Here is a 25,160-nt window from a genome sequence, read left to right on the forward strand (position 1 = left end):
GATAGTTTCTGAGTACAAGTTTTTATTTCTTGGTAGCTAAATACTGTGTTATAATTATATTGTTGCAGTTACTATATCAATAAGGAATGTAAGATTTATGTGTCTGAGAAAGGTTTGTTTGGGTTTGTATTGTTATCCAGGTTTATACCAGACGAACTCACATTTGAAGATGAGCCAAAGGATGTTGCTGCAGATGTGGATTTGGCAGCATACAAACCAAAATATTTCACATCAACAGCACTCGGCACATCAAAGGTAATTAAAAGCATTTGCCCGTAATCTTATAAACAACATAGGCTTTGTATATACGATGAATTGTCCATTTCATAAACGGTGAACTTGGAATTTATAAAAAATCAAATGAGATCAGTTTAAAGTAATAAATAATGTGTATGTGGTAACAGTTAAGACGAGATTTAATTTTTGCTTTCTATGGTCCTACATGCATCAGTTGAAAGAGTTTAAAAATAAAACATCTTGGTCTCAGAAAATTGCATAATGTAGTCCAGATGAAGAAATGAAGCATGGAACTGGGCAGATTTCATGCAGCTTTATCATTTTGATATGCCAAAACAAAATTGGTCTTTTTTTAAAGAAATTTAAAGAAATGGAGTTGGTAGTAATACATCTGAGAGATTTAACTTGTGCTTCATTTTTTAAATGACTATTCTCTGGCACTGAATAAAGTTCTGCAGAATCATGAGATGCTTCATTTATATGTTACCTATAAACCACCTATCTATTCAAAATGTAGATTTATATACCTATTAAAGCGTTAACTGACATTAAAGGCTAATCACTATACGATAATTATCAATGACGTACTGAATTTATTTAAGAAACAATAGAGGTGCCATTACACTACTTGGTGTAATCTATAGGCCACCAACTAGTGGAAAGGATATAGAGGAGCAAATTTGCAGGGAGATTACAGAGAGGTGCAAGAACTATAAAGTAGTGATAATGGGGTACTTTAGCTAACCTAATATAGACTGGGATCGTAACAGTGTAAAGGCCAGAGAGGGGGAAGAATTTCTGTAGTGTGTTCAGGAGAACTTTCTTGATCAGTACATTTCCGGCCCAAAGAGGAAGGAGGCATTGCTGAATCTGGTTCTGGGGAATGAGGTGGGTCAAGTGGAGCAAGTGTCAGTAGGGGAACATTTAGGGAACAGTGATCATAGAATCATAAGATTTAGATTAGCTTTGAATCCATTGCCCCAACTGGTTTAAGCATCATTTGCAAATTTACATTGGATTTCTGAATTCAAGTCTGTTTCAATTAGAAATAGCAGTGGTCGCTACACCAATCCCTCCTTTCACCTCCAGACAATACAGGTAAAAATCATCAAAACACTGTGACAATCTGTTATGTCAATTGCTTCAAAAAAGGTTGATCCTATGTTTGTCAGAAATCAACCGTGATTTGTTTAATGTAGGCGGAACTGACTTGGGATGAAACTGACCATGAGCGTGTCACCACATTGACAAAACGGTTTAACAAGGATGAGATCAAGGAAATTGATTTCAAAGCATACTTGGCTTCTTCAAGTGAGGAAGATGTTGAACCAGACCAGGAGGAGGAAAAGGAGCCACAGCAAGGTGAGGAAAGATTTGGGGTTAGGATCTTTTTAAGCAGTGGTAGTCCTGGGACTTGTTTATGCCCACCTCTTCCTTACCTTTGCCCCTCAGTAAATGTGTTGCTCTATGTATCTCTCCGCCTCAATTACTGCCCTGCAGTTCTGTGATATTACTGGGCTCCGTAAAATAGAAAGTTATTGTGATCCTTGACAGAAGATTGGTAGTAATCCTGTTTGAAGATTTGATAGTCGTTGACCACACAATGCCATATGCACATACAAACAGGATGCGTTACTTAGCATTTTGAAGTTGTAATTGTATGTGAAAGAATGTGAACTAAGACTCCTAGCTCTCTTTCAATTTTGCCCTTAGCTACTTCAACACCATTCATGGAGTGTTTGTACTGCCCATTTTTGTTCTTTTGTGCAGTGCTGGACATTTGATGGCATTAAATTTAATTTGCCATTGTTCTGCCCACTTGCATATTTTGTAATTTCTGGGCTGCCTCCTGAATCTATTGCCCCTACTGGTTTAAGCAACATTTGTAAATTTGACCAATTTGCATTGAGTTTCTGAATCCAAGTCATGAATGTGTCATGGTGTGTTTTCCTTGGACATCTTCAGTTCCATCATTTCTAAACAGGAATAAAGTTGAGTGTTATTTTTTCAATCTACATTTTTGAGAAGTCTTTTTGCACTAAATTGTACCACCTTGAGAATTTACAGGTGAATTTTTATTTTGCTTACTCTTAGATGATGACATAGAAAGTAAAATGACAGTTAAGACAAAGAAGGACGACGAACAACAGATTTCAAAATACAGAGAGCTATTGAGAACAATACAAGGAAAGGAAGAAAAAAATAAAGACATGGAAATGGAGATCACCTGGATTCCAGGTAAACCTGTTGTAGCCTGTTGTCTGAATGATTTATGGACAACAGTGTCTAAAATGGAATCGCCCCATGGTTGATGTACAACATGGAAAAGCACATTTTGTTCAGCGGTTTAGGCCTAGAGTGTTCCTGCTCCGAGTGTAGGAAGGAATTCACGAATTCATCCAACCTGTTGAAACACCAGCGAGTTCACACTGGGGAGAGGCCGTTCACCCGCTCCATGTGTGGGAAGAGATTGACTCGATCATCCCACCTGCTAAAACACCAGTGAGTTCATATGTGACTGCAGGGATTGGATTCTGCTGTTAATCAACATTTTAAAAAAACAGATTATGTGGTCATTATAACATTGCTGTTTGTGGGCACTAACTTGTGCGCAAATTGGCTGCCGCATTTCCCACATTACAACAGTGACCACACTCCAAACATACTTCATTGGCTGTAAAGGGCTTTGAGACATCCGGTGGTCGTGAAAGGCACTATATAAACCTAAGTCTTTCTTTAAGGAGGATGCTAAGAGACTGCAGGGTGACTTGGACAGGTTAGGTGAGTGGGCAAATGCATGACAGATGCAGTATAATGTGGATAAATGTGAGATTATCCACTTTGGTGGCAAAAACAGGAAGACAGAATATTATCTGAATGGTGACAGGTTAGGAAAAGGGGAGGTGCAACGAGACCTGGGTGTCATGGTACATCAGTCATTGAAGTTTGGAATGCAGGTATAGCAGGCGGTGAAGAAGGCAAATGGCATGTTGGCCTTCATAGCTAGAGAATTTTGAGTATCGGAGCAGGGAGGTCTTGCTGCAGTTGTCCAGAGCCTTGGTGAGGCCACACCTGGAATATTGTGTTCGGTTTTGGTCCCCTAATCTGAGGAAGGACGTTCTTGCTATTGAGGGAGTACAGCGAAGGTTCACCAGATTGATTCCCGAGATGGCAGGACTGACATATGAGGAGAGACTGGATCAACTGAGCTTGTAACCATTGGAGTTTCGAAGAATGAGAGGGGATCTCATAGAAACGTATAAAATTCTGACAGGATTGGACAGGTTAGAGGCAGGACGAATGTTCCCGTTGCTGGGGAGGTCCAGAACCAGGGGTCACAGTCTAAGAATAAGGAGTAAGCCATTTAGGATCGAGATGAGGAGAAACTTCTTCACTCAGAGTGGTTAACCTGTGGAATTCTCTACCGCAAAAAGTTGTTGAGGCCAGTTCGTTAGATATATTCAAAAGGGAGTTAGATATGGCCCTTACGGCCAAAGGGATCAAGGGGTATGGAGAGAAAGTAGGAAAGGGATACTGAGGTTGAATGATCAGCCATTGAATGGCGGTGCAGGCTCGAAGGGCCAAATGGCCTGCTCCTGCACTTAATTTCTATGTTTCTATGTTTAGAATTTCGGGAGCGCCCCATTTGGGGCGTTAACACTCGTCAGGCGCGAGTCTTTGTGCCAAACGCAGAAGTGTCGCCTCTTGCAATAAATTGGGGTTACTGCCCCCGAAAGGAAGTGGATTGCAAAATCAAGCACTTCCTTTCTCGGATGGTAGCAGGCGTAAGGCTTGGGAGTAGGGTGCATGGCTCAGCAGCACTATGCACTGGTCTGCGTAACGCTGCTGCATATGAAGGGCTCTTCCCTGAATTAAAGTGAAGGGTCCAACTTGCATACTCTGCATATTAAAAGGGTCCGACCTGGACCACTGGGGAGTGGGGGTGCCACATGGTCAGCCTGGCACTCAAGCAGAGTGCCGGTCTGAGCGATCGCGGTACGGATCCTATGTCCAAATCGGTACCGGGAACAGCTGGCCATCTCCCCTCTAAATTTCGCCCCACTGGCGGCCGGCCGCCTGGTATTCATCCCCTGAAGCTGTCACTGTCATTGCCCGGTGTAGCTTCAGGGGGCAATACTCAATTTAGGGTCCAGGATGCCAATGGGGTGCTGCGCACGGCGATGACGTCACGATCTTCGGGCGCAGGAGATTGGGGCGCAATACCGTATCACTGCTGCTAAATTCCCGCTGAATTTACCGGGAGTCGTTAGCAATCGGGGTCAATTGCGCCTCCCAAGGGCGCAAACGGGAGGCGCAATTGACCCCAATTTCTCTCCCTAATTGTTTTTCAACAGGAACAGCTTGTAAATGTTTTTTTTAAAAAAAGGTCCCAAAGCACTTTAGAAGTACAAGGAAAAGAATGGATGCTGGAAAAGAAGCATATATTAGGAGGGGGAACCAAAAGCTTGGTTAGAAAGAGGTAGGTTTTAAGGAGGGTCTTAAAGGATGAGAGTGAGATTGAGAGGTGGAGGGATTTAGAGAAGACATTTCAGAGTGTAGGGCCTAGGTGGTTGAAGGGAGAGGGAGATGCATTCGAGGCTGAAGACAGGAATGCAGAGTTCTGCAATGTTTATAGGGCTGCAAGAGGTTACAGAGACAGGGAAGGCATGAGCATGAAGGGCTGGAGGGGAGAGGGGGTAGTGGGATTTTAACACAGGATGTAAATTTTTAATTGAATGCACTGGGAGGGGAGGAGCCAATGTACAAACTTATGATTAAATAAATTTTATTGGGCGTAAAGTAATCTCTCTGCAACAAGGAAAAGAATCTGAAGTCAAGCCCCCAGCAAGACTAGGAGGGAAAATAATGTAAAACCCCTCTTCCTGAACAGGATATATTCTCATTTGTGCCCATCATGCATCTGGCTGGAGACCACCAGTTCGGGTCTACTGTCTAGAAAAGACCAACTTGAATTGGCAATATTTGGGTCTGACTTCAGCCAGCTGCTAAAAGTAAGCATCCTTTCTAGTCTTTGCCACTCTCATTATTTGGATCTAATATGAACGTTTTGTTTCTTGGGGTTTTTCTCTTATTTCTGCCAATGTTTCCCCTTCCCTCTTGACTTTGTGCTAGTGTACAGTTTCATGTCAATCACCTTCCAGAACTTTGCCCAAGTAGCCATTATTCATGTGTGAGCTTGGATTACAAGAATTGGCAGCAATTCAACTGTCGGGAGAGTCCATCACAGAAATCTCAATCCTGTCCTCTTACACATGTTCATACACATAGGGACGAAATTGCCCTCCGCCCCAAACAGGACGCACCTACCGTTTTCGAAGGGATCCGTCTGCACCAATGCTTGGGGCGGACAATCCGGAGAAATTCAGGTCTTGGTGGGTTTTTTGTGAGCGGGGCAGAAGTGAGGTTGGGTCGGAGTGGCCTAAGATCGCTGATGACATCATCGCGCTGGTGTGTCACAACGTCCCACCCCTTCAGTTAAAGGGGAGGGCCACTGTGAACTTTGCAGCCACTTTTGTGGCAAACACTGGGCCACCAGGGAGGGTTTCGGCTGGGCCAGTGGCCTGGCACCCAAGAGGTAGTTGAAACTGGTCTTTGAGTTGAAGATGAGATGAATTGTGCTTTGGAGCTTTTTCAGTAGTTACTCTGGATAAAAAATACACCTCCTTCAGCCAGCAGGTGTCATCATGACTACAAATCTTATCCTGTGACCACAAATGGTCTTGAATTTTATTTATTCATTCAGCCATATGTAGAGGCACAGTTCCACACCATGACGGCTGAGCACAAAAATAAATACTTTATTGCACCTGCTTTTACATGCGGAATGTGGCATTTAAAGTAGGCACCACATCGAAGTAATGTAGGGTCTAATTATTTTTTGGCTGTATGTTGTCTTGCGGATGCATTTTCCCGTTGTGTGCTATTTGCTGGAATGTGAAGAAAGGTGGACAGAGGAGGCTAAACAGTCTGTGTGAAGTTTATTTATGGATTTTCTCTGAGATAAGGTTCAAAAAAGGCAGAAAATATAAAGATTATCTCCCATGCTCCTCCAAAGATTAATTGCAGCACTCCAACCGTTTAGTAACTATTTTTTGATCAAGGTGACTGATCAAAACCTTCAATTAAACTATAATCAGAGATCTGAGGCCTTGATCACTGATCATACATTGCAACCATTTGGTTTCCACAAGAAAACAACAACAGTTTCAAGTTGCGTGATCCCACCGGTGAAGTTAATAACACTCACCAAATAAATATCTTGAGCAGAAATGTGATTTTGTTCCATTTAGTTCTTAAGATATTATAAGGGACAGTTTGCTTCATTGCATTTAAAACCATGACTATGCACATTATAGTCTGTTACTTTTCAGGTGTTGGCACTGCACATTGTATCTAAACCAATGTTTGTTTCTAAAATCAAAAGTTGATAGTTTGTCCTCAGTAATTTGACCTTCTTGGAAGGCATTTGTTGAAAGTTAAGCAATGTTATGCATATCTTTTTTTAAAAGAATACATTACATACTAAATTTTATCCCTTCAGCAGATGACTATTAAACTAATAATACTTAAATAAGATGAAGGTCAACTTTTAATTGTGATTAATACTGACTACTTTAACCCAATTCTTGATGTATTTTCCCACTGCAAGTCAATTCACAACAAGTCTCTTTGAATAGAATATTTAACTTAACAATTGCTGGACCAAATGAGTCTCGTGCTTGACTGACTGGCAGTGCACTCCCAGACCTCTGCAAATGTTGCTCTCAAACATCTGAGATGATGTGCATAAGAGCAATAGAACAGTGATCGTCATGGCTTTTTGCCCCGTAACTGAAAAATCAGCTCGTAACCACTTACTGTTTTTTTCCCCCTCTGCCATCCAATTATCAGTTACCCACTGCTGTAAGAAATGGCCATTTATTTGCTGTAATTCAGAGTCGATTTTGGCATATTTACATCTCTGAATTTATTGGGTTTTTGTTGTTTTTGAAACAACCCATTTTGAGCAGCTTGATTCAGTGGAGAATACATTTGCCTCTGAAGCGGTGACTTGTTGGGTCTGGTATTTTGCTCAAATGACCGTCCTCCATGTAACAGCCTGGAAGGTGAATGTAGGCAGATTTTTGTTTTAGAGAGGGGGCATATCGCAGCCAAGACCAGTCCTGTTCTTCCCCAGTATCCCACATTGGCCCTTTTCCAATAGGGTCACATGAATCTGAAAAGGGAACTCTGGCTGATTTTTCTCTTCTGCAGTGCAGAATGCTGCTGAGGCTAACTGAAATACCGCAGTGTTGTCCGGTCTGGCATGGCTTCTTGTTTGATAACAAGTCAGTGGGGTGGAGGGCGGGAGGAAATGGTTAATGCGTTCTCAGCTTTATGGGCTCAATTTTCCCCAAAGCTTTTTTTTGGCGTATTTGAAGAGATACGCCCATTCTTTGGGGGCCCAAGTACACCCAAAAAATAAGTTCTATGTTTCCCCGATGGATTTCTTCATTTTGGCACAGCCTAACCTGTCCTCTAGTTTTGGAGGTGGAGCCTTGATCTGCGCCAAAAAGTTAGGGTTGCCACGGTAACCAGCGACACAATGCGAAAGTGAAACATACAGCCAGCTCGCAACACATTAAAACACATTGCATCAACTTAAAAACACATTAAAATATATTGCAGCAACTTACCTCCAATGATTACGTCCCCCTCCCGGTGCCAGTCCCAGCCCAAAGCTCCTCCCGGTCTGCTTCCCCTACCTGCCCCGAGCCTCGAGTGCCTTGCCGGTGCAGGTCCCACCCCCCCAGCCCCAAGACCTCACCGAAGGGCTTGCCGGTCCTGCTTCCCCCCCTCCCCCACCCACGAGTGCCTTGCCGGTCCTGCTCTGCCGCCCCTTGTCCTGGCCAAAGGGCTTGGCCGGTCCTGCTTGCGCCCCCACCTCCGAGTGCCTTGCCGCTCCCGCTCCCGGTATCGCTCCCCCGCCCTAGACCTGGCTGAAGGGCTTGCCGGTCCCGTTCCAGCACCCCACCACCCCTGAGTGCCTTGCCAATGCCGGTCCTGCTCCCCCGCCCGCTCACTTTTCACCCCCCGCCGCGCTCTCTTTGCTCCCCCCTCCCCCCCCTCTCTCTTCACCCCACCCCCCGCGCTCTCTTCACCAACCCCCCCGCGCTCTCTCTTCACCCCCCCCCCCCGCTCTCTCTTCACAACCCCCCCCGCTCTCTCTTCACAACCCCCCCCCGCTCTCTCTTCACAACCCCCCCGCTCTCTCTTCACAACCCCCCCCCCCGCTCTCTCTTGACAACCCCCCCCCGCTCTCTCTTCACAACCCCCCCCGCTCTCTCTTCACAACCCCCCCCGCTCTCTCTTCACAACCCCCCCCCCCCCCCCCCGGTCTCTCTTCACAACCCCCCCCGCTCTCTCTTCACAACCCCCCTGCCCTTTCTTCGCCCTCCCCACTCTCTTCACCCCCCCACCCCCCCCGCTCTCTCTTCACACCCCCCCCCCCCCCCTGCTCTCTTCACCCCCACCCCCCCTGCTCTCTTCACCTCCCCCCCCCCGCTCTCTCTTCGCCCCCCCCCCCCGGGCTCTCTCTTCGTCCCGGCATTCCCCCCCCCCCCCCGTCATACATTTACATCTGCTGCACTTACATGCGCCGATTTCTTTTAACTCTTCAGAAGATTTTTCTGCAGAGGCCACATACGCTGGCCTAAGCAGAACTGGAGTAACTCTCAGCTGGCCAAACTTGCCTAAATGGCCAGAATTGACATGGGTGGCAGGTTATCCCCCCCCCCCCCCCTTTGGCTGAAAAATAAACTTACCTAAAAAAAAATCATAACTAACTGAGTTACGTTGGTGCACAGTGATTGGGGAAACTGTCTTTTTAACTTGTCAAAAAAAGCAGCCTGCTCCAAAAAAACACGCAAATCACTGGGGAAAATTGAGCTCTATAATTCTCATCATGACAATTTAAAAAGAAAACTAACACAACCATTGCTACTCTAACATTCATTGGTCACCTGTGTTAAAATTGCTAGACTTGACTGGTAAAAACACAACAGAATGACTCTTATTTAGTGCTATTCTATTACTTTTGGCATTGAACTGTCAATAGGAAGTAACAACATTTGGGATAAGTATTGGGGAATCAAATTTGTTGTTTAATTCTGCTAAGCAAAGGAAATTCTCCAGTTCGGGCATTTTGCCAGATGTGAAGCATTTTTCAATTGCTAAGATTGCAGGAAATTCTAAAGTGAACTATTCTGCCGCATTTAAGAGCTGATAAAAGATCAAACCAATGATAAAAGATGTGAAGAATTGGTTTGTTAATTGTAGGACTTGTCTTTTGCTTTGTGTGCTAAATCCAATGTGCCCTCTGATCTTTAAATGTATACATTTGGTAAGTACTCTGTATAATAAATGAAGGGCGTATGGTGCTATTCTAATAACTTGAATAACATGGCCACATAAAGTGACAACTATAGTAAGGGAGAGGTTGAACCTCCCTTATCCGGAACTCTCAGGACCTGGCCTGTTGTGGATAAGGGATTTTTCCGGACAAGCGGTGGTCACGTAAAATTGGATGAGCAAGGGGATATCTGGGCTGGCTGGCTTGGGGCTAGGAGTGTGGCAACGAGATCATGGGGAGGTGGCGGTGGAGGGGGGGGGTGCGGTGCGGTGCGGTGCAGTGGATCATGGGGTCAGGCCAGCGATTGCGGGAGTCGGCAGCAAGGAAGGACTTCAATTTGTTCATGTTGAAGTTCTGCACATGCGCCACCTGGTGGCCAGGAATGGTCTGGACGAGGGGTGGTTCTGGATAAGGGAGTTCTGGATAAAGGAGGTTCAACCTGTATTATGTTACAAGAATAGTCCATTGATGGTGATACAATTCTTTACGGTTATCATTAGTTTATTTTTTTTCATTTGAGCAGTTTTATGAAATTCGACCCACCAAACACCCAGCCTTCAGTTTCATGAGAAAAGTATACAGAATTTCAAACAGATTTTCTGCTTCAACAAATTGTTCATTGAAAATGCAATGACAGACAGGATGCTCAAATCTAGAAATGTTCCACTTTAAGACCTTGATTGAAAACTGATGTAATTTATCACTTGTTTGGAGATTTACTTTCCAGTGATACTGATGATAACAACTGCATTATGTAAAGTTAATAAATGACCACCGTTTCCACTTTGCCTGCAGTATGTCTGTAAAGCAATGGAACTGGTTGTTGTACCAGTAAGCTGCATGATGGAGTTGTGTGTTCCAGTTTACACTTTCTCTGGGCGAGGCAAACAATCATCTTGTGCCGCTATTGTGTCTTTCGATGATCAATTCAAAACAAATATTTGCAAGGGCCTGAAAAAGTTTGCTGGCTTGCACGCCACAGCCAATCAAGAAGGTATCATGGCGAACAAAGTGGGCAAAAGCAAATAGCTCAAATGGGGGAGCGGCTTATTGAATTTAAAAGAAGTAATAATGTAAAATGTGAAAGTAACAAAAATGTATCAAAGAATTTTGTGCCCAATGATCACAATAACAGTTCAAACTGCAAGATAATGGTCTCAAAAGTTGGAGCTTTGCACAAGACTGGGATGGTACTGAAAGTTCACATAAGTAGGACAGCATTTACAGTTCCCTGGACAGCATTTACAGTTAATTTTCTTGGCCCTTTGCTTGTAATAAGTATAAAGAAAGGTGTTTGGATAGACTGCAATTTATTTTTTTTTTAAGTGTGAAATCCAGGACATTTATCAACCACTGTAAATTGATCTCTAGTTATAATACAGTAATGATCTCCTGAATGATGCTAATATCTTCTTGTGGATACAGTGCTCGGATGCAAAACAGTCTTGATTTAAAAAAACATTGTAACATAACTTTAAAAAAACAGTAATAATGTGAAATAAGAAAGAGCAGAGCGAATATTGAAAACTGTAGTCTAATCTGTGAGCTCAGGGATTGCTTCTAAAGCTCTCGAATTTCCCTCTGGCAGTGTGTACCATCTGAAACCCCCAATCACAATACACTCTTCGGTGTCCACCCTATATTTGTAACTTCTAATATTTGTTTTAATAAATTAAATGTACCAGATGTTAAACCTAAAAGTGCGCATAGTGTTCAAATGAAAACTGCTGACAACAACGTTTTTGACCTCCATTGATTCAGCTATAAAACCTTCTTTTTGTCTTGGTCCAGCATACTTGGAATGGCAACCAGTGAACTGATAGATTCACGAATTGTTGGATACAACACAAAGCCCAGAATAAGCAAAGAACAGTAAAGCTCAAGAGCAGCTGATATAAATTATATGAGATCTGTCTCTGCTTGGTGTTCAGGAAACATCAGACTGTAAAGAGCAGTGAAGTTCAAGGGGAAGACGATGAAGGGATTGCAATTCAGAGATAAGTGAGTCGTAGAATAGGACTCTATGATTCTATAGCAGCCAAAAAAAGCATGCTTATCAAGGCTGGGAAAAGATCAAAGGATTGGTTGGGATGAAAGTTAGATTGAATGTTGGGAACTGAGGCTGATAAGAGCATGGTTGGGCGAAAAATGACCATCCGATCTGTGAGGGTACATGCATAGTCTGTTGGTAATAAAATTAGGGCTGGTGATGAAACTTTATCTTATTTTGGAATAATGACTCAAATGTCTGTGCCAGCGTTGCAGAACTCTCAAAACTTGATATCAATAAGTTATTGGCAATTTACGAGGAATTTCAAAAATTCTTGTTTTAGTTATCCAGTGCATTGAAAATTGTTGGAGAGATCTGAAAAGTCTTGCTGCCAAACTGTGATTTCCCACGTATATGTACATATTCCTGATTTTCTGATGGTGTTCAATAATTTGTGTTGCAAATTGCCTTGGAATCTCCTGTGTAAAGGGACATAATTAAAATTTGAATGCAAGAAAATGAGAATGTAGCTTAAAATCTTATGGCATTTCAATGATAACTGAATAATCTACTGTTTTACACACGATTACATTACCAAAATATATTTATATATTCACTATTATGCCATTTTAGATGGAATTTCAAATTTACTTACTAAATCAAGAGTTCGAAATGATCAGAAGCTTCGAAACACAAGTGCCAAATTTTTATTTTGCTTAACAGGCTTTATTAGGGGCTACCTCTTTCTCTCTCTCTTGTGTTCATTATATAATACATTTCTGTTTAAGAATCAGTTCTTATTTGGTAAATTTTGTTCTTGATGAGCATAATGCAGATACAACAACTGACGTCGTAAGCATGCATCGGATCAGTCAGCATCTGGGAAAACAACAGACAAATTTCAGGCTCCAGCCATAATGGTAAATTAATGCACAATTTCATCATCATAGCAGTACCTCGAAATCAAGGAAGACTTGCTTCCACTCCAAAAGTGAGTTCTCAGGTGACAGTACAGTCCAATACAGGAATTACAGTCTCTGTCACAGGTGGAACAGACAGTGGTTGAAGGAAAGGGTGGATGAGGAGTCTGGTTTGCCACATTCTCCGACTGTGCTTGATTTCTGCATGCTCTCGGCGACGAGACTCGAGGTACTCAACATCCTCCCGGATGCTCTTCCTCCACTTGGGGCGGTCTTGGGCCAGGGATTCCCAGGTGCCGGTGGGGATGTTGCACTTTATCAAGGAGGCTTTGAGGGTGTCCTTGAAACGTTTCCTCAGCTCAACAGGGGCTCACTTGCTGTGTAGGAGTTCCGAGTAGAGTGCTTGCTTTGGGAGTCTCATGTCGGACATGCGGACGATGTGGACAATTTAATGGATGGATAGATGACTGAGGAAGTAGAAAGAATTTGCATTAATATAGTGCATTTCACAACCTCAAAGCGCCTTGCAGCCAATTAAGTACTTTATGAAGTTGAAGTACTGTTGAAATGTAGGGAAACACAGCAGTCAATTTGCGCACAGCAAGATCCTACAAAGAGCAATGTGACAAATAACCAGACAATATGTTTTAGTGATGTTGGTTGAGGGAGACATTTTGGCCTCCGCCTGCTCCACGACGACATGCAAACCGTGATCTTGACCAACGGATCCACCACAGACCCAATCCACATCCAGACTCGCTCTTCCTTGCTGCAGTGCTCCATCTCACTCTCAAAAAGCTCCCCGCTGGAGTGGAACTAAACTATAGAACCAAAGGGAGCCTGTTCAACCGTCGTCACCTCCAGGCTAGATCCAAGGTCATCCCATCCTCTGTCATCGAACTATAGTATGCGGACGACGCTTGCGTCTGCACACATTCAGAGACCGAACTCCAAGCCATCGTCAACATCTTCACCGAGGCGTACGAAAACATAGGCCTTACATTAAACATTCGTAAGACAAAGGTCCTCCACCAACCTGACCCAGCATTGCGCTCCAGTCATCAAAATCCACGGCGCGGCCTTGGACAACATGGACCATTTTCCATACCTCGGGAGCCTACTATCAGCAAGGTCCAACGCCGCCTCCAGTGTGCCAGCGCTGCCTTCGGTCATCTGAGGAAGAGAGTGTTTGAAGACTAGGACCTCAAATCTGGCACCAAGCTTTATGGTCTGCAGGGCAGTAGTGATAACCGCCCTCCTATATGGCTCAGAGACGTGGACCATATTCAGCAGACACCTCAAAGCGCTAGAGAAGTATCACCAACGCTGCCTCCGCAAGATCCTGCAAATCCACTGGGAGGATAGATGCACCAACATCAGTGTTGTCACTCAGGCCAGCATCGAAGCACTGACCACACTCAACCAGCTCCGTTGGGCGGGCCACATCGTCCACATGCGCGACACGAGACTCTCAAAGCAAGCGCTCTACTCGATCTCCGACACGGCAAGCGAGCCCCAGGTGGGCAGAGGAAATAATTCAAGGACACCCTCAAAGGCTCTGTGATAAAGTGCAACATCCCCACTGGCATCTGGGAATCCCTAGCCCAAGACCGCTTTAAGTGGAGGAAGAGCATCCGAGAGGGCGTTGAGCACCTCGAGTCTCGTTGCTGAGAGCCTGCAGAAACCAAGCGCAGAGAGTGGAAGGAGCGTGCAGCAAACCAGACTCCCTACCCAGCCCTTCCTTCAACCACTGTCAGTCCCACCTGTGACAGAGACTGTAATTCCTGTATTGGAATGTACAGTCACCTGAGAACTCACTTTTAGAGTAGAAGCAAGTCCTCCTCGATTTCGAGGGACTGACGATGATGATGAAATTTTGGCCAGGAAAACTTCCTTGCTTTTTTTCTTAATAGTGCTATGAGATCTTTTACATCCACCTGAGAGAACAAATGGGGCCTCGGTTTATTGTCTCATCTGAAAGACAGCAGCTCTTACTACTGCCCTGAAGTGTTGGTCTCGATTTTGTGCTCAGTTCTCTGGAGTGGGGCTTGAACACTCAAACTCCTGACACAGGCGACAGTGATATCACTGAGTCAAGACTGACACCTAATCTTTACGAAGGAAGACATAAGACAGTGGAAAGAAGCATTAAAGACATTCGAGAAACAATTAACTTGTGAATAGTTAAGGCAGTGAGAGGCACGCCCAAGGAATAGATGAGAAAATGGGAGACGCTGAAAGCCTGTAGATCAGGTTTGAAATTAAAACAGGGAATGGTGGCTAAACATTCCGGGTCTCCACCCCACTAACATTGCCCAAAGGTTTCCTTGGGATCCTGAGGGAGGGTTGGAGTGCTTGCATGTGTGTGGGGCAGACATGCAAAGGAGGTGGGAGGGTCCGAAGGTGACCTCCCACCCTTGTTGTCTTGTTGAATCAGAGAGTAGATGTCTTTTTGGAGGGGCACCGAAAAGAATTAGTTCGGAGTTGCGTCCAGCTCCATTTAGGTCACAGGATCTGAGTGGGCCCTGGGTACTACTGCAAGACCAGCCAGAAGGTAAGTGGTTATCCTGTACAGGACCAGGATGCAAATTGGGTTTGGGAGGCCTCTTACTGCTGCTTTAGAACTAAGGGACAGGCCTGCACCTGTGGAATGGCAGGCTATGGAATCCAGAAATCCAGATGAGTTTGGGTTATGTAAACGAAGCACAGTTTGGGTGCCCTCCAACTGACCTGTGCTCTGGCAGAGCTGTGGGGGAAGGATTGTTGGATCCAAAATTTGATTCTTGGTGCAGCATAATTGCCAGGAGAGCTAATCACAACTGAGTGATTCATCTTTCCAAATAGTGGGCTTAGAAGTAGTCTGCTTGCTGTGTACCAATCTTTTACTACCCATAATATTGATTAATTTTTTGGCGTGTGACATTTAATCTATATGATTGGTATAATTGTTTGACATATCATGATTTATTGTATTAATTGAGCCTCCTTGAACCATTTGAGCATTTTGGGACATCCTGTATGTAATAAGATGTGTTCCATCTTACTTCAGGTCTAAAAGAAACAACAGAAGCAATAGTAAAGAAGAAATTGGAGAGACATAATGTACCAACACCATGGGAACAGTACTTGGAGAAGAAAAAGGATAAGAAGCAGCAGAAGAGAAAGAAAAAGAACAAAACTGAAGATCAGGAGGTAATTGGTCATTTCTAACTTTGAAACTTTATTTCCTCTTTGCAGAGAAAGAGAGGCAAAGTAAGGATGTGATCTTTTATACAAACATAATAAAATTTCTGGTGAATAGCAAATATTGGCTGGTCCCCAAAGAGAGGGTTGTTTACTTGAAAACCATACACCATGCTCAAATAATCTCTCTATTTATAACTTGAATGACGATCAGGGCTTCAGTTTTTTTTAAAAAAGGCATTCTACATATTTTTAATCTTCTTGTAACTGCCAGGGTAAACATCATTAATAGTCTTCTGTGATTAAAACAAAATAAACTTCTGGTTGATCCACCCAGAAAGTTGGAAACTAACTTTGATCATTGAAATTTGTCAAGTATAGGAATGCGCTTGCATACTTTAACTGTTTGGACTTTTTTAAAAAAACAGCAGTAAATCTTAGATTAGTGTCTGGCACTTGTTTGATTCATGCTTCTAAACATAATTGTTGGTAGGATCTTTCTGTTGACTGGATGATTTGAATTATGTGTTTCATGAAATTGTCCATTAACCCTGTGGAGATTTCAGCAACAAAATTCAAACTAACCAAATGATAGAATTGTCTAAATTAAGTGATGGCCTTTGGTTCTGTATATTTCTGTGATTCTGTATTGTTATACATCTCTCATTACAGTTTTGCAGATGTTGTATATGGGGTGGTGAAACATATTTTGAAAGCTGGGAAAGTCAGTAGACAAATGGTTCATATGAAGGGAGTAAATTGACCTTGTGTAAAAATATTAATTAAAAAAAAAATTCTAAGTGCAGTCTGGCCTCATGAGAGTCACTCAATAAACTACAGCTAAAACATCGGAAGAGTATAAACCAGTGTATCAAATTCCTATTGAAGTTGTAAAGTGAGAAATCCCTGAGTTTCAAACTGAATTGCACTTGTGATTCCATTTTATGGATGTTGAAATTAAAGAGCTGGCAGTCTGTTAAATTAATATTTTAAACATTTGAAGATAATATTTGAGGGTGGCGGGGGGGTGGTGTTTGGCAACCTGATCCAAGAGTTTCAATTTATGCAGTTCTGAGAAGACAGCCTGGCAATTTTGGCAAATCATGTGTATTGTACTGGACTGGAATTTTTTTATAAAATCTTGCAGATGTGTGATTGAAACTGGCGCCTTATGAAAGGTGCTGAGGGAATTTAGTTCTCAAAAGATCAAGGGTACAATAAGCATCATATGTGATCCAGATGCTTTGGATAATTTTATGAAGGAAGTTGCCACAATAGGTGACCAAGCAAAATTGATTAGCCCCCTTTGCTGGTTAATTTAACACTACAGGTTGAACCTCCTGCACCCTCGGGATCTGGCCTGTGCCGAATAAGGGATTTTGCCAGATGAAGGGAGGTCAGCGGCCTGAGGTCGAGGAGGAGGAGGGGGTGGGCGGGGAGGTCGGCACCCTGGGCAGGCCTGAAGTGTCGGCTGGCCCTTGGCAGGTTGTTAAGTCTCGGCAGGCCACGAAGGAAGTGTCGGTGGGCCCTCAGTGGGCCGAGTGTCGTTGCGGACCCAGCAGGCTGAGTATCGGTGATGCCCAGCGGGAGTCAGCGCGGGCCGGGTGCCGGAGCGGCCCCAGCGGGCCAAGTGTCGGCGCAGCCCCAGCGGTGTCGGCGCGTGCCGAGTCTCGGCAAAGCTCCAACATCGGGGTGGAGGTATGCGCATGCGCCCCCGGCAGCCAGAATCATGCCGGACGAGGGAGCCCCTGATAAGGGAGGTCCAACCTGTATTAAACAATTGCATTCTTATGAAAGTAGTGAATGGTCAGTTTTTAACAATTTTTATTCATTTTTCTTCCCTGATATTGCAAGTGTACTTCAAACATTTTTAAAATATTTGTTCGTGGATGTGGGTGTCGCTGACGACGCCAGCATTGAGTACATCCCTAATTGTCCTCGAGTGTCTTGCTAGGCCATTTCAGAAGGCATTTAAGAGTCAACCACATTGCTGTGGGTCAGGAGTGACATACAGGCCAGATTGGGTAAGGACGGCAGATTTCCTTCCCTAAAGGCCTTTAGTGAACCAAATGGGTTTTTACAACAATCCGGTAGTTTCATGGTGCTAGCTTTTTATTCCAGATTTATTTAATTTACTGAATTTAAATTCCCCAGCTGCCATGGTGGAATTTGAACTCACGTCTCCAGATCATTAGTCCAGGCCAATGTTTATACTCGACACGAACCTCCACTAATTAGCTCTTCCTACCCTGCCCCGACATCCCTCTATTCTCTTCTCTCATGCCTGCATCAAGCCTCCCCTAAATGTACCAAATCTATCTGCTTCAACCACACCATGCTGTCACTGACATGTTACTAACATAAAAAATAGGAGCAGGAATAGGTGGATCAGTGACCCGCTGTTGTCACTCATCGGCTGGCCTTGCTCTGCTTTTGGCCGTAACTCTTTCCAGAACGTAACCTCCGCCAGCCCGACAACTCTCCGAAATCCCTGCGCTCCTCCAATTCGGGCCTCTTGCACATCCCCCAATTTTAATCACTGTACCATTGACTGCCGTGCTTTCAGCTGCCTAGACCCTAACCTCTGGAATTCCCTCCCCAAACCTCTCCACTTCTCTACCTCTCTCTTCTCCTTTAAGACGCTCCTTACAACCTATCTCTTTGACCAAACTTCTGTCCTAATATTCCCTTCTGTGGCTCGGTGTCAAATTTTGCTTCATACTGCTCCAGTGTAGTGCTTTGACATGTTGTGTTACATCAAAGGCGCTATCTAAATGCAAATTGTTGTCATCGTATGCTGCCCACTGATCAAAATACTCTGATATTTGAGGGTGAAATATATCAATTTGAGGGTGAACAAGACTTCGCAACCTACGTGTCATATTTGACCCGGAAATAAGTTTCCAGCCACATAGCCACGGCATAACTAAAACTGCCTTTTTCCACCTCCATAACATTGCCCGCCTCAGCTCTTCTGCTGCTGAAACCCTCATTCATGCCATTGTTACCTCTAGACTTGACTACTCCAGTCTTCCACATTCCACACTACGTAAACTTGAAGTCATCCAAAACTCGCACCAAGTCAAGACCCGCATCACCCCTGTGCTTTCTGGTCTACATTGGCTCCCAGTTAAACAGCGCCTTGATTTCAAAATTCTCATCCTTGTTACAAATCACTCCATGGACTTGCCCCTTCCTATCTCTGTAATCTTTTTTAGCCTCACAATCCCCCAAAATGTCTGCGCTCCTCAAATTCTGGCCTCTTGAAGATCCCTCATTATAACTGTTCAACCATTGGTGGACGTGCCTTCAGCTGCTTGGGCCCTAAGCTCTGGAACTCCTTCCCTAAACCTTAACGCCTCTCTACCTCTCTTTCCTCCTGCAAGACACTCGTTAAAACCTACCTCTTTAAACAAGCTTTTGATCATCTGCCTTAATTTCTTCTGTGGCTCGGTGTCAAATTTATCTGTTTGTCTGTAACACGTTTTACTATGTTAAAAGTTATTTTTATATCACCAGTAACACTGCTGGTTCTGCTCATTCCCTGAAAATACCAGTCAATGGTAAAGGGCTGGATTTTCGTCATTTTTTCGATAATTTACTACCCATTTACCACCGAAATATCGTCGATTTCATAATTTAGCATCGAAATACCATCAGTGATTTACTACCAGTGGTTAAAAAAAATACCACCGATCTTATTTTTTTGCCGTTTTTATGACGTCATTAAGTATGCAACACAGAAATACCACCGAAAATTACCATCAGAGGTAAATTCATCAATACCATCATTTTTACCACTGACCTAAATTACCACTGAGAAATGTGCAGTCTTATCTCATCGAATCCGATGCTACGGATGTCATTTTAAAAAATGGAGCTGAAGTCCATTCCACATGAGAGAAGGCTGAGTTATACACAGACATCTTTATGTTAGCTTTTAAGTTTATTTGAGGCTTTTAGTGAATTATTTGAGAAAATTGGAGGACATTTGAGGATATTTGATGACATTTGACGATAATCCGCCAATAGTCATCATAATCCCCCATAATCATAATCACCAATAATCATAATAGAAAAATAGGTGCAAGTGTCGTCCAGTCGGCCCTTCGAGCCTGCACCACCATTCAGTAAGATCATGGCTGATCACTCACCGCAGTAAGCCTTTCCTGCTTTCTCTCCATACCCCTTGATCCCTTTAGCAGTAAGGGCCATATCTAACTCCATCTTGAATATAACCAAGGAACTGGACTCAACAACTTTCTGTGGTAGAGAATTCCACAGGTTCACAATTCTCTGCGTGAAGAAATTTCTCCTCATCTCGGTCCTAAATGGCTTACCCCTTATCCTTAGACTGTGACCCCTGGTTCTGGACTTTCACAACATCGGGAACATTTTTTCTGCAACTAACCTGTCCAATCCCATCAGAATTTTATATGTTTCTATGAGATCCCCTCTCATTCTTCTAAACTCCAGTGAATACAAGCCCAGTCGATCCAGTCTCTCCTCATATGTCAGTCCTGCCATCCCGGGAATCTGTCTGGTGAACCTTCGCTGCACTCCCTTAATAGCAAGAACGTCCTTCCTCAGATTAGGAGACCAAAACTGAACACGCTATTCCAGGTGAGGCCTCACCAAGGCCCTGTACACTGCAGTAAGACCTCCCTGCTCCTATACTCAAATCCCCTAGCTATGAAGGCCAACATGCCATTTGCCGCCTTCATCGCCTGCTGTACCTGCGTGCCAACTTTCAATGATTGATGTACCATGACACCCAGGTCTCGTTGCACCTCCCCTTTTCCTAATCTGCCGTCATTCAGATAATGTTCTGCCTTCATGTTTTTGCCACCAAAGTGGATAACCTCACATTTATCCACATTATACTGCATCTGCCATGCATTTGCCCACTCACCTAACCTGTCCGAGTCACCCTGCAGCCTCTTAGCATCCTCTTCACAGCTCATACCGCCACCCAGCTTAGTGTCATCTGCAAACTTGGAGATATTACACTCAATTCTTTCATCTAAATCATTGATGTATATTGTAAATAGCTGGGGTCCCAGCACTGAGCCCTGCGGCACCCCACTGATCACTGCCTGCCATTCTGAAAAGGACCCATTTATCCCGACTCTCTGCTTCCTGTCTGCCAACCAGTTCTCTATCCACGTCAATACATTACCCCAATACCATGTGCTTTAATTTTGCACACCAATCTCTTGTGGGGGACCTTGTCAAAAGCTTTTTGAAATTCCAAATACACCACATCCACTGGTTCTCCCTTGTCCACTCTACTAGTTACATCCTCAAAAAAATTCTAGAAGATTTGTTAAGTATGATTTCCCTTTCATAAATCCATGCTGACTTGGGCCGATCCTGTCACTGCTTTCCAAATGTGCTGCTATTTCATCTTTAATAATTGATTCCAACATTTTCCCCACTACCGATGTCAGGCTATTGGTCTAAAATTCCCCATTTTCTCTCTCCCTCCTTTTTTAAGAAGTGGTATTACATTAGCTACCCTCCAGTCCATAGGAACTGATCCAGAGTCGATAGACTGTTGGAAAATGATCACCAATGCATCTACTAATTCTAGGGCCACTTCCTTAAGTACTCTGGGATGCAGACTATCAGGCCCTGGGGATTTATCGGCCTTCAATCCCATCAATTTCCCGAACACAATTTCCTGACTAATAAGGATTTCCTTCAGTTCCGCCTTCTCGCTAGATCCTCGGTCCCCTAGTATTTCCGGAAGATTATTCGTGTCTTCCTTTGTGAAGACAGAACCAAAGTATTTGTTCAATTGGTCTACCAATTTCTCTGTTCCCCATTATAAATTCACCTGATTCTGACTGCAAGGGACCTACGTTTGTCTTCGCTAATCTCTTTCTCTTCACACATCTATAGAAGCTTTTGCAGTCAGTTTTTATGTTCTCAGCAAGCTTCCTCTCATACTCTATTTTTCCCCTCCTAATTAAACACTTTGTCCTCCTCTGCTGGATTCTAAATTTCTCCCAGTACTCAGGTTTGCTGCTTTTTCTGGCCAATTTATATGCCTCTTCCTTGGATTTAACACTATCCCTAATTTCCCTTGTTAGTCACGGTTGAGCCACCTTCCCCGTTTTAGTTTTACCCCAGACAAGGATGTACAATTGTTGAAGTTCATCCATGTGATATTTAAATGTCTGCCATTGCCTATCCACCGTCAACCCTTTAAGTATCATTCGCCAGTCTATTCTAGCCAATTCACGTCTCATACCATCGAAGTTACCTTTCCTTAAGTTCATGACCCTAGTCTCTGAATTAAGTGTGTCACTCTCCATCTTAATAAAGAATTCTACCATATTATGGTCACTCTTCCGCAAGGGGCCTCGCACAACAAGATTGCTAATTAGTCCTTTCTCATTACATATCACCCAGTCTAGGATGGCCAGCCCTCTAGTTGGTTCCTCGACATGTTGGTCAAGAAAACCATCCGTAATACACTCCAGGAAATCCTCCTCCACCGTATTGCTACCAGTTTGGTTAGCCCAATCTATATGTAGATTAAAGTCGCCCATGATAACTGCTGTACCTTTATTGCCCGCATCACTAACTTCTTGTTTGATGCTGTCCCCAACCTCACTACTACTGTTTAGTGGTGTGTACACAACTCCCACTAGCGTTTTCTGTCCTTTGGTATTCCGCAGCTCTACCCATACATCTTCCACATCATCCAAGCTAATGTCCTTCCTTACTTTGCATTAATTTCCTATTTAACTAGCAATGTTACCCCACCTCCTTTTCCTTTCTGTCTATCCTTCCTGAATGTTGAATATCCCTGGATGTTGAGTTCCCAGCCTTGGTCACACTGGAGCCATGTCTCCATAATCTCAATGATATCATATTCGTTAATAGCTGCCTGCACAGTTAATTCGTCCACCTTATTACAAATACTCCTTGTATTGAGGCACAGAGCTCGCTTGTCTTTTTAACACACTTTGTCCCTTTAGAATTTTGCTATAATGTGGTCCTTTTTGATTTTTGCCTTGGGTTTCTCTGCCCTCCACTTTTACTTTTCTTCTTTCTATTTTTTGCTTCTGCCCCCATTTTACTTCCCTCTGTTCCCTGCATAGGTTCCCATCCCCCTGCCATATTAGTTTAACCCCTTCCCAACAGCACTAGCAAACACTCCCCCTAGAACATTGATTCCGGTCCTGCCGAGGTGCAAACCATCTGGTTTGTATTAGTCCCACCTCCCGCAGAACCGGTTCCAATGTCGCAGGAATTTGAATCCCTCCCTCCTGCATCACTAATCATTCCCAATAATCATAATCCCCAATAATCATCATGATTCCCCCCAAAAAACGCATCATGCATGCACAGAAATACCACCCAGTTTACTTTGAGTGTTCCACAATCAAAAATAAGAACGAAATACAGTTATCCCTAGCATGCGCAAAACGGCATTTTTTTCAAAAAAAAATCCGAGAGTTCGACGTTCCATCACGAGATCACGAGCGATGCTTTATTTCACTACAAAATCACATCTCTTGCGATGGATTCGTCAGAGTGGATAATACTTGTATGTGGCACCTTTATCGAAGACCTTTTCAAGTCTTGATCATGTACAGATGCAGTTTCGTTTTGTTGTGTTCTTTTCTAAATTTTATTTTCAAAAAGGACACTTAAGTCCTATAACTTTCCTCACGGGTAGCCTCTGTGAAGTGCCATTTTTCTACATTAAAGGCACTATGTAAATGCAAATAGTAGTTGTTGTATGGAATGTGGTTGTGATGTTTATTGTGGTCACATTCCAAGCAAGGTAGTGGAGCATGGTGCAAGTGGGGGCTTTGCTTGCCAGTGCTGCACAGAATGTTAAAATGAAAATCGCTGGAGTTCGAGAAGTAGGGGCTTGTAATGTTTTTCTTTCTTCTTTAGGTAGTTATTAACAAACTCCAATAACTTGTCAAGGCAGTGAAATAAATCATAGCATATTCTGTGCAGTTACACATCCAATTACAAATAATCTCCATTACAGTTACTGCTCAGAATGCTCCAACCTGCCTGTTTCCTGCCCCCCCCCAACCCCAAGCAACGGAGTGTTAGTACTCTAACCACTGCCTGCTCATCCACTTCACTGAACAGTTTATCTGTGTGTTCTTTGTTACACTTCAATTTTCACTTCTATCTCTTGTTTGCAGATTTATCCTGTTTAAATTTTGTGTGCCTGAAGATTTGGAAAGGGTTATTTTTGGTGGTTTGCTCATGGGTGGATACATTCGAAATCAGAATAAAAAGAAAGAAAAGACTTGCATTTATATTGAGTCTTTCACGACCACCGGATGTCTCAAAGCTCTTTACAGCTAATGAAGTATTTTTGGAGTGCAGTCACTGTTGTAATGTGCGAAACACAGATATTTTCACAGCAGTAGCAGAACTTTGATTTAAACTTTTTACTGGCCTTATGGCCCATGGTATGTAGCTAAATGAACCATGAAGGCAATAAAGTTTGGGACATTCCTGATCTGCAGTATAAGGCAAAGGAAATCTAAATTGAAAGCTCACATTTTATTGCATATCTGGCTGATGGTATTGTTTTGCACTACCTTTTTTAAAAAAAAATTATGTTCGTAATTAGGTCTTCTGTTTTCTTTTTTTCTCTCTGGTTCAGTATTTTCTTCACGGATTATCTGCGCTCTTTTTTTTCCTGTGCTCTATTAAATCCAATCCCAGATTGGAGAAGGATGGATAGGAAAATATGAAAGCCCCAAATTTGAACTTGGGTTTATGTACAACCCTAATGTTCCCCTTGCTAATAAAATTTAACGAAATAACATTTTTATTCAATGACTTTGAAAGTTTTCCACCTTTTTATATGCCCCAGTAGACTACAATTCCATCTCTTTCCAAGAGGTAAGGCAGTTGCCTTGCTCCCAGGTCTCAACCAAATTCTAACTCACTGCTAGAAGGAATAGAAATGAGTCACAATGATTCTGCTTTTCTTCTTCATCATTGACCAACCCAATCACCCCAGTCCTCAATATCTTTCAAAGCATTAGAGAATTTGGATGAATCTCTGGTTACGTACCCAGCTACTTTAAAACAAAGGTATATTACTGACGCAAGACATTCCGATAACAAATACAGGAATTTTATCGCTTTGCATTGCTAGGGTTCTATTTTAGATACGTTAATGGGTATGTCATACCGAAAGTTGTCACCATGTACAAAGAAAGACTTGCACTTATATGGCGCCTTTTGCAACCTCAGGATGTCTCAAAGTGCTTTACAGCCAATGCAGTACTTTTGAAGTGTAGTTACTGTTGTAATGTAGGAAACACAGCAGCAAGGTGATAAAGACCAGATAATCAGTTTTTTCTGATGTTGAGTGAGGGATAAATATTGGCCAGGACTCAGGGGATAACTCCCTTCTCTTCTT

The 25,160-nt window shown here is 43.2% G+C and overlaps 1 protein-coding gene and 1 long non-coding RNA gene across 2 annotated transcripts in view; one reads left to right on the plus strand and one right to left on the minus strand.

Annotated features, from left to right (window-relative positions):
- esf1 (ESF1, nucleolar pre-rRNA processing protein, homolog (S. cerevisiae)) overlaps positions 1-25,160 on the plus strand; it is a 95,513-nt gene that overhangs the window by 35,504 nt on the left and 34,849 nt on the right. Inside the window, exons 7-10 of the mRNA XM_070889822.1 lie at positions 141-255; positions 1,437-1,599; positions 2,332-2,475; positions 15,609-15,751. Of these exons, the coding sequence (XP_070745923.1) occupies positions 141-255; positions 1,437-1,599; positions 2,332-2,475; positions 15,609-15,751 (565 nt within the window). The remainder of the gene's footprint in view (positions 1-140; positions 256-1,436; positions 1,600-2,331; positions 2,476-15,608; positions 15,752-25,160) is intronic.
- LOC139273222 (uncharacterized) overlaps positions 10,691-25,160 on the minus strand; it is a 41,932-nt gene continuing 27,462 nt past the window's right edge. Inside the window, exon 3 of the long non-coding RNA XR_011595040.1 lies at positions 10,691-12,118. This is a non-coding gene — a long non-coding RNA (uncharacterized lncRNA). The remainder of the gene's footprint in view (positions 12,119-25,160) is intronic.

The sequence above is a fragment of the Pristiophorus japonicus genome, chromosome 9 (genome assembly GCF_044704955.1).
Source record: "Pristiophorus japonicus isolate sPriJap1 chromosome 9, sPriJap1.hap1, whole genome shotgun sequence".
Lineage (NCBI taxonomy): Eukaryota > Metazoa > Chordata > Chondrichthyes > Pristiophoridae > Pristiophorus > Pristiophorus japonicus.